At 43.9% G+C, this 9,462-nt stretch overlaps 1 protein-coding gene across 8 annotated transcripts in view; it reads left to right on the forward strand.

Annotated features, from left to right (window-relative positions):
- SEPTIN9 (septin 9) overlaps positions 1-8,482 on the forward strand; it is a 300,995-nt gene extending 292,513 nt beyond the window's left edge. For all 8 annotated transcript variants that reach the window (XM_077327632.1, XM_077327634.1, XM_077327636.1 and 5 more), the window contains 4 exons: positions 544-639; positions 1,022-1,118; positions 4,059-4,110; positions 5,689-8,482. In XM_077327632.1, coding sequence (XP_077183747.1) covers positions 544-639; positions 1,022-1,118; positions 4,059-4,110; positions 5,689-5,827 — 384 coding nt within the window. In that variant the 3' untranslated portion in view covers positions 5,828-8,482. The remainder of the gene's footprint in view (positions 1-543; positions 640-1,021; positions 1,119-4,058; positions 4,111-5,688) is intronic.
- The last annotated feature ends 980 nt before the right edge of the window (positions 8,483-9,462 follow it).

Here is a 9,462-nt window from a genome sequence, read left to right on the forward strand (position 1 = left end):
ATAAGGTGGATCAGCTCTACAGAAGAAATTTCCCCAAAACATCCAAGTTTTCTATCACTGATTACTGAATACGTGTCGAGTTAATGGTATATGTGGAAATGATGAGGACTCCTTAACTGGGCCTTTTTCAATCTGCAGAAAACAGTTCTGTAAAGATGCTTTGTGTGTTGGCTGACAGTTTGGCCATGGGAAATATACTGCAGGAGCTTGCATGGCTGTGGAAATCCTGAGGCAGCCTTAAGACAAATCACTCTTGGCAAGCCTGACCTAGCAGGCAGGGTTGTTGTGAGGTTAAAGCACTGCTCTGATCACTGGGGGGGGGGGGATAAGATTTATGGGTCACGTGGAGTTCTCAGGTTGATTTGCCAGGATGCAGTTTTTTAAAATCTGCACAAAAGTGACTCTCTGTTTTTCACAGACCACATGTAGAATTCAGTGCAGTCTTTTTACTGTTCTGGACGTGCTCTTTCTTCACTTAGACTTCTTTTGTTGCTCCTTGTTGTCTAATGTGAACATGCTGCATTCCTATCTCTTTTTTCCCAGATCACAGCAGATCTTGTTGCCAATGGCATTGATGTTTATCCGCAGAAACAGTTTGATGAGGACTCTGAAGACCGGCTAATAAATGAGAAATTTAGAGTAAGTGGGGCAGCCGTTTCTTGCCACCTGCTCAGCTCACACTCAAAACGGATGTGTTTTGGTCTGCACTTAACATCCTTCTTAAGAACTTCTCATTGGTACTGTTATAGGGACCCTAAGGCTTTTCTCCCTGTTAAGGGCAAAAGGGAAATCTTTTATGGGGAAAACCAAATCTAGAACCCGGCTTAGAACAGCTTGTCTCGTTTGGCTGACTATGAACTCGTTAGCTCTTTGTCCCTGGGGAGAAATTGTTGACCAAACAGTTGAAGCCTCTGCCAAAGATTGCAGAAATTAAAGGAAATCAAGTAATCAACCCACTTAGCATCTTTGACTATGCCATTGATGGGGAGGTGTGATTGACAATTTCACGACTCTGTTTTAGGAAATGATTCCATTTGCAGTGGTGGGCAGTGATCAGGAATACCAGATCAATGGCAGACGGATTCTGGGAAGGAAAACAAAATGGGGAACAATTGAAGGTAAGAGCCGTCATTCCTGCCTGTGGGTTCTACACCGATAGCTGCAGCTTTAAATCACCCTCAAAAGCCTTCCTAAAACGTGCAAGATGGCAAAGACTGCATACTTTGCCTGCTTTGCTGCCCTCTGCTGCTCCGCATGGGAAATCCCATGTCTGTAATTAGTTGCTCACAGATGTTTGCTTGAAATGTTAACAGAAAATGATGTGGTGGCGAGCATCCTGCCTTTATGGGGGATGGGGTTGAGCTGGTGGTATTCTAAATGCAGGGCTGCTTCCTGCTGCCTTTCTCAGTCACAGACTCAATACAGATGAGGACAGAACATGCTGCTTGATAACAACAGGGCTGCTGGAACAGATGGAAGAGAACCTTGGTGTCGCTCGATTGTCATTGCCCAAAGTTTTAACCAAGTCTTTGCCTCCTGTCTGTGCAGTGTTTTGTAGTTGTAGGGGCAGGGGTTAGAAAAGATACAAAGCTCTGGTCTCTGTGCACAGAAGTGAAGTTTTCTTCCTTGTGCTGTGATGTTCTGCAACTTCTTCAAGGCCCTTTGTGACACTGTTGTTCACATCTGCTGTTGCAAAGCAAGGACACAGTGATTCCAAGAGCATCACAAAAAGCCCTGGTAGAAGTGGCAAAGATGCAGATACCTCATGGGCCCATCCTTACACTTAAATGGCTGGACCCGACAGAAGGCACTGATGGATGCTGATCTTTCCCTGTTAACGCAGGGATTCCCCTCCTGCCTTCATGGACTTGACCACAAGATAGGGAACCAGCCCGCTTCCATTGCCCCCATTCCCCCCTCCTGTACGGGAGTCCTCTCATTTCTGTGCCTGAAAGGGGGTGGAACCTGCATGTCTGCTCCCACCTTGAACTGCGCCCTGGATCTCTTCCCCTCCTCCCAATCCATCTCGCGCCTACCCGTTAACGCAGGTGGGGATGTCACTTCTGATGCCAGGTGTGGGTGGCGTGGCATGGAGGGCTGGCCAGCTGACCATGTCTGAAGCTCCTTGAAGCCTGAAAAATTATTTCAGCCCCACCCCCAGTCAAAAGGTTGAAAAAGGCTGGGCTAAGGGAAGAGAAGGGGATTTCACTCCCTTTCCTGTCCTCATGCAAGTTCCCTGGCTCGCAGGGTCAGGAAGGACTGTCTGGGGGCAGGAAACAAGGGAAAGATTGGGGATCCATGTGCCTGTGAAGCACTGGAGGCAACTCAGTAAATATGTGTGATTTTATAGCGCTTTCGTAGCACTTAATATCACAATGACAGAGATTGCTTTGTGATGGGCATAAGCACAGCTTTTTTCTGTTTGTCACACTGTTGCCTCAGTCCTCCTCCCCCTCTTATCCATGAATGTGCCTCGTACCAAACCAAATCATCGGTCCATCAAGTTCAGTATTGTCTTCTGGCAGCAGCTCTTTGGGTAGAGACTTTTCATGACACCTCTTGCCTGGTCTTTTTAACTCCCTTCCTGACACACAGAGCAAGACTGAAGCCTTTCAGGTTTGGGAAGGCTTCGGACAAGCTCCAGTTCACCGTGCTATTAGAATGCAGGCACTTGGCTTGCGTACCCCCCCCCCCACACACACACACACACAAGGTAACTGTTGAGGTTCCTGGAGAGGAAAACTCAATTTCAGCCAGGTGGCAAGGGTTTGAACAAGCTATGTTTCTGCTCATTGTGGACAAACCTCTTGTCTGTCATGCTCTCTGTTGTTATTTATGATACATATTTTTTCATGTGTGAAATAACAATAGGGAACAAGAGAAAGAACAATTTTCAGTTCATCTGACTCACTGAATTCACTTCTCTGTCAGAGAGTTCTGCAGCTCTTGCACTTAGTCTTTGTGCTTCTTAAGAATTAGAATACTGTACAGCCTTGTGCCTCAGTGGAGATCTAGAGATTGTAGACTCCTAATATGCCCCAGACTTTTATCTTGGAGCAGCTTGCCATTTTGTTGCTGGTGCTGTGCTCTCAAAATTCAGGAAAAATATTTTCAAATGGGCTTGCACAGGTAACTTACAGCATAAGAAGGGGCTCTTAGACAGATCTTGCTGTATTGGATTTGGCTGGGATGACCCATGTTATACTTCCATTTCTGAAACTGAAATACACATGGCAGCCATCCCCTGCACAGTTGTGTAACTGGAGGTAGTGGGGCTGCCAACAGCAGCTTGGTATAGTGGTTAGGTATGTGGACTTCTAATCTGGCAATCCGGGTTTGAGTCCACTCCCCCACATGCAGCCAGCCGGGTGACCTTGGGCTAATATCAGGGCTCTCTCAGCCTCACCCACCTCACAGGGCGTCTGTTGTGGAGAGACGAAAGGGAAGGTAATTGTAAGCTGCTTTGAGACTCCTGGCAGAGAAAAGCTCCATATAAGAACCAGCTCTTCTTCTCCTTATTCTTCTCCTTCTCCTTCTAATAACATCTGCATCCCTGACAATCACATTAAAGAACCTTTCCCCCACATTATCCCAACACTAAATACAAAGCAACACCCTGCACTATTTTGTTTTTTTGGCATTTTGTGATTTTTCTTTCTAGAAAATCCTGCCTTGAAAAAACATTTCCTGAAAGCTCTGGGAAAGTGTGTTCATTTTAAGCCTTTTGCTTCCCCCCTGTGGCCAATCTATGGTAATTCATGAAAAGCAGCAATGCGGACACACGGCAAAGTCCTTAAGAGTCACCTTTGACACCAAGCATGTTACTCTTTCTGTGTATAACAGGGAGCTCCAAGGCATAGCATTGAGTGCAGCCTGTAGAGATCTTTTCCCGCCTTCAAGTTAGATCCAGAAGACTCAGTTTACTTGGATGCTTTGAAATGTGCTCAAGAGAGCTGCCGGTTCTCTGTGTGCTGACAAGATTTTATGAGCCCTGTCTTTCTCAAACTGGATGCATTGATCGTATGCTAACTTCCAACACTCTGTCCTGTCTTTTACAGTTGAGAACACCACACATTGTGAGTTTGCCTACTTGCGAGATCTTCTCATCAGGTTGGTGACACTTTCCTAATGGGGAAGAGGTATAGGGAATAAGCACTGTTGACACCTTAACTTGTTTTCCTTTGGGGATTGAAGCATACACCTATGTTTTCTGTAATGCAGCTACTTCCAACACTTTTTAGAGTCAGTGTTCTTACTACATAGGTTGAATGCATAGGAGCTTTTCCTCCTGTATGCATAGGAGTTTTTCTTCACTGTACACAGGCCTATCCTTAACTTTGATTCCGAAACTACAGCTTGTCCAGAATGCAGTGGCCAGGGCAGAATGCGTGGAGGTCCCACATCTGGCCCACTCTCCAACAGCTGCACTAGTTACCAGTTGAATTCCAGATCAGGTTTAAGGTTTTGATAATTACCTTCAAGGCCATATGTGGTCTCGGCCCAATGTACCTGAGGGACTGCCTCTCTGCCTATGCCCCTCAAAGAGCTCTGTGTTCCACCACCTCTGACTGGCTACTGATCCCTGGCCCCAAGGAAGTCTGCTTGACCTCAGGCAGGGTCAGAGCCTTCTCTGTCCTGGCTCCTACCTGATGGAGCAAGCTCAAGAAGGTCAGGGCCCTAACGGAACCAAAACAGTTTTGCAGGGCCTGCAAAAGGGAGCTCCTCCACCAGGCATTTAGTTGAGGTCACCCGCAACTAAACAGCATCTTCTGGTCTCCTGAATCTCCCTCCCTCAAGCCCATACAACTGAACTGACTAATCATGAGTCTGCTAGATCAGTGGTCCCCAACCTGCGGCCCGGTGCTGGGCCGCGAAGGCCAGGGCGCCGGGCCGCGGTTCCCTCTCCCTGCCCCCCCCCCGCAGTAAAAAACTTCCCAGGCCACAAGCTTGCGGCCCGGGAAGCTTCTTACTGCGGGAGGGGGGGAGAGGGAATCAGGGCCGCGCATGCGCACATGCGTGCTGCGCGGGCGTGGCCGTCGCCCTGCGGGTTCCCAGCTAAAAAAAGGTTGGAGACGAGTGTACTAGATTGTTTACTTTGTTACAATGTTATCCTCTTTGTTTATCATTATTATTATTACTGTTGATTTTCAATCGGTATAATCACTATGATGTATTGTTCTTGTATACGTTTCATGTGAACTGCCCTGAGTCTTAGGGGAGGGCGGTATATAAATGTAATAAAATAAATAACTGAACTATTACATTTATGTATCAATTACTAATGATGTTATTGTTACTGCTGTGTCTACTGTTATTCATTGTTGTAGTTACCAAACCTATATTGTATCTATAGTATTCACATTCCTTGTAAACCGCCCTGAGCCACAAGGGGAAGACGGTATATATAATAAAAATAAATAAATAAATGGTACTGGCACAACAATTACTTCCTGTGCCAGCTTTGCCCTTCAAAGTAATCCAAGAATAGAAATTGCTCCTTATACAGTCTAACCGTTGGTCCATCAAGCCCTGTTCAGTCTTGGCAGTAACATGGTCTTGGACAAAGCTTGTTCCCACACGTACAGCGTGTAATTGGGTATTATCTTAATCTGTGCCTAATTGCTGTGGAATTTTACTTCCAGTTTGTGATACACAAAACTTCTTAAGTGCTTGTCTTTTTTCCTGTAGGACACACATGCAAAACATCAAGGACATTACCAGCAGCATCCATTTTGAAACCTACAGAGTCAAACGTTTGAACGAAAGCCAGAACATGCTCTCCAATGGTGTGGCCAACAAGGAGGATTTGGTGGCCAATGAAATGTAACACTCATGATCTAGCTAGGACCCAGCTCTCTCTTCATCCTACTCTCTTTTCTTTCATATATATGAGGTATATATACATATATGTATATATGAGGTATATATACATATATGTATATATATAAATCTCTCTGCTGGTGCCACTGTTCTTGCCCCCTCTACCATTGATATCCACGCTGCTGACTTTTAACTGACCAAATAACAATATTTTTTTCTGTAACAAATGTAGCATCTCTTTGCCAGCCTTTGTGGCATGAAACATCTATTCTGTGCTTCCATGTAGTGGGCAGTTGGCTATAGTAATGGGCAACCAAACCATTGAGGAGAGATGGGGTGGGGTTGAGCTAGAGCTTCAGCAGTTCATCTTGGCCATTCAGCATTATCTGTGCCTCCCACCCACGGACAAGTTCTGTACATGACAGGCCAGCACCCTTCTCCTGGAGCTCAGTGAAGGAGGAACTCCCATTGATAGTACCGCCTTCATACTCTTGAAAGGCAAGATGAAGCCTCCTTTCAAAACTGTCTTCTTGTAAATTCATCCAGTGGTAATTTTCACACATCTCTGCCTTGTAGGGTTGGGATGTTTGCCTGGCTGTTTTATTGCCGTAGGCATAAGAACAGGCCTGGCTGTTCCAGAGGGAGGAGGGTACCCCATATCCTGTCCACACACCCTCACTCCTAGTAAAGCACCATCATTCATGTCAAGGACATCCTAAAAGGGGTGAATTTGCTCTGAAGGAGGGAGTCTTCGTCTGAATGAGGCAGCCCTTTTTAGCAGCTCTACAAGCGCAGGCCAGGACTGCCTCAGCTGGGTGTGCCATAGTCTTGTCCACACTGTGTGCGAGGGAATTGGAGGGGGAGCCCATGCCTGCTACCTTTGATTTCAGTGATTCAGGTCAATAGAGATGTTTCTGAGCCACGTGACTGACCTAGTGCCAAAGCTTTACTGTGTTTTATAGGGGTGTTTGCGTGTGTGCTTTCATGTGGGTTTTTTTTCTTTCCCTAACTCCATTCATGTGCAGATTTTTCTATCACCAGATGAAAAGTAAAGGTGAGAGTGTCCCATGTAATATATTATGATTGTATGGCACATTTCTGTTCCACACTAAGTATAACTTACCCCTGTGTTATCTAGTCTTGGTCTTCTTTCAAAAAACCAGCAGTAGTAGGGAGGCTTCTTCCTTACTAGAGAAGAGCGGGAGGCTTTCAACCATAAGGAGTTGCTCTTGTCAGGTGCATCACCTCTTCCCATCACTTCCCCTTCTTTGGGGCTGGTGTCACTAGTCTTCTGCCTTCTTACAAGTGTATGTGATGCATTTGACTCAGACATCTTTTCAAACGTTCCATGTATGCTTTTCTGGATCAGAGGCAGAAGATCTCTGCCAGACTAATGGAGAAGGCTCCAGTTTTTTGAAATAGTATGTTAATCTTTGAATAAGCCTAGAAAAGCTTGTGGCATTTGGCTAGGCTATTTGTTTTCATTGTGCAAATTTTGAGTGTCACGGTTGCTACAATTCCCCAGGTGTTTTATGTCTGGACAGGTCATGCATGTTCATCTCCATATGAAATGCCTCATTGCATATAAAGTGCTGAGCCTGGTATTTGCACACCCTCTGTCCCTAACAGTGCAATTTCTCAATGTTGATATGGAGTTGTTAAAGAGACAGAAGTCCCATTTGGAAGAGTTTCATCCAGATTGAAAGAGCCTGTATTCCCTAGCTTTTCTGAGCTTTCTAGTCTGTGGAACATGATGTTTGGTGTCCTGCATCATAGAACATTTGTGCCATGTGCTGATGCATTTGTATCCCCTTTGCAAAAAAATAGAAAACTCTCACCATGCTGCCTCTTGTGGAGCCCTCAAAAATGTTCTGATTCCATAACAGAGAAATGTGAGTTTTCATGTCGCTTGTACACTCTTAGCTGGTAAATATGCCTCAGGGGGAATGTTTCACACCCTAACGTACCTCAGTGGGATGATGGTGCATGGCCCCTTCTTCTTGCAAAGTGTTCATGATACCAGCATGTGAACCTCTCTCCTTCCAAGACTTGCTATGACCTTGCTAGTTTTCACAGTGCTCTCTGCACATGCTTTCCTTCCATAAATAGAAGCTGTCAGGCATCTTTTTCTTTCTCTTTAAAATTCATGCCCCAACAAACAAACCTATAAACATTCTTTGATTTAAGATTCTCATACATTCTTGCCCAGCTAACTTTTGTGTTCTTCCGAAACTGAAAAATGTAGGAATCTTTACTGAGCTGTGTTAAGCTGAGGAAAATTATTTTTGTTACATGCTGACTTGCTATATTTTAGCAAAATAAAAAAAACATGTATTAACTAAATATATATATTTCAAGTGTTTAAAAGACTATGAAATGGGTAAGGGAGAATGTGTTTCTTTTAGGGGAGGGGGGATTCACTTTAGCAGAACTTAATTGCATCCAGTATCTCAGCCAGCAAAAGCAAGACAAAATGCTTTTTCCTCTTATATTGTACTTTTTCTGAGGGAAAGGTTTTACCAAACAAGACTAAAACATTCAACTGAATCTATAAAAATTACCTGTAGGTAGGTTGTATGCATTATGACAAATTTAGTCCTGTTTTTATATAAATAATAGTGTTTAATATGTATTTCCCAAAAATAAATGTTTCGAATGGAAACTGGGAAGAAAGTCGTTTCTTTCTCAAGGCCAAAATGTCTGGGTGTGATCTAACGACCTCTAAGAAAGAAAATGCTCCATGAAAATTGTTTTCATTACTGGCACATCAAAAGATCCTAAGTCCAACTGTTTCTTTTAATGTAAACTTTCCCATAAATAGGCCACAAAACATAATGATGAAATTGGTGCTCGTTTTTTCCAATTTGCCAATTGAAGGGCACCATTTTCTCAAGGGAAGCTAACTATAGTATTTTCAAATTGACTCCATTAGTTGACACTGCCATCATACCTAAGCATGTCCTTTTCAAAATAAACAATCAGTCAGCCATCTTGTTTGTGCTGCAAGGGTCATTAAAAACAAGAAAAATCTAGCTTTTCCAACCAACTTGAAGCCATTTATATCTACATTATTGCACACCAAATTAGAGGGTGGTCTCTTTTATAATTCTGGTCTTGAAAACATGGGTTTTTATTGGTAATGTATTCCTTGTCAGGGAGGCTTTGAAGAACTGCTGTGGGTCCTCCAACATAAGGGTAAGGACACATAGCAGTGGAAGTTATTTCCACATATGATATGTTGCTGTCACAAACTCTATTCAGATATCTCAATTCTAATCTGCTCTTGACAATGCGATGCTTAATCTAATAGCACAAGGAAAGCCCTGCTGTCTGACCCACCAAAAAAAGAAACTAATTGGGGGGCACATAAGAGAGGGCCTTTATAGTGGCAGCTCCACGCTTATGGAATAACCTGCCCAGGGAGGTGCATCTAACCCTCTCACTGTGGATTTTCAGGAGTCAGTTGAAGAGTTTTATTTAGAATCACGTTTGTCTGATTTAGTTCTGATTTATTGGCAGCCCTAACTAGAGGGTTTTAAAAAAAAAAATGTGGTCTCTTCTGTGTTTTTATAGTTGTTGTTTTATTTATATTGTTTCCAATGTTGCTTATAATCTTCATATTGTAAGTCACCTTGAGCTCTG

The sequence above is a fragment of the Paroedura picta genome, chromosome 3 (assembly GCF_049243985.1).
Source record: "Paroedura picta isolate Pp20150507F chromosome 3, Ppicta_v3.0, whole genome shotgun sequence".
Taxonomy (NCBI): domain Eukaryota; kingdom Metazoa; phylum Chordata; class Lepidosauria; order Squamata; family Gekkonidae; genus Paroedura; species Paroedura picta.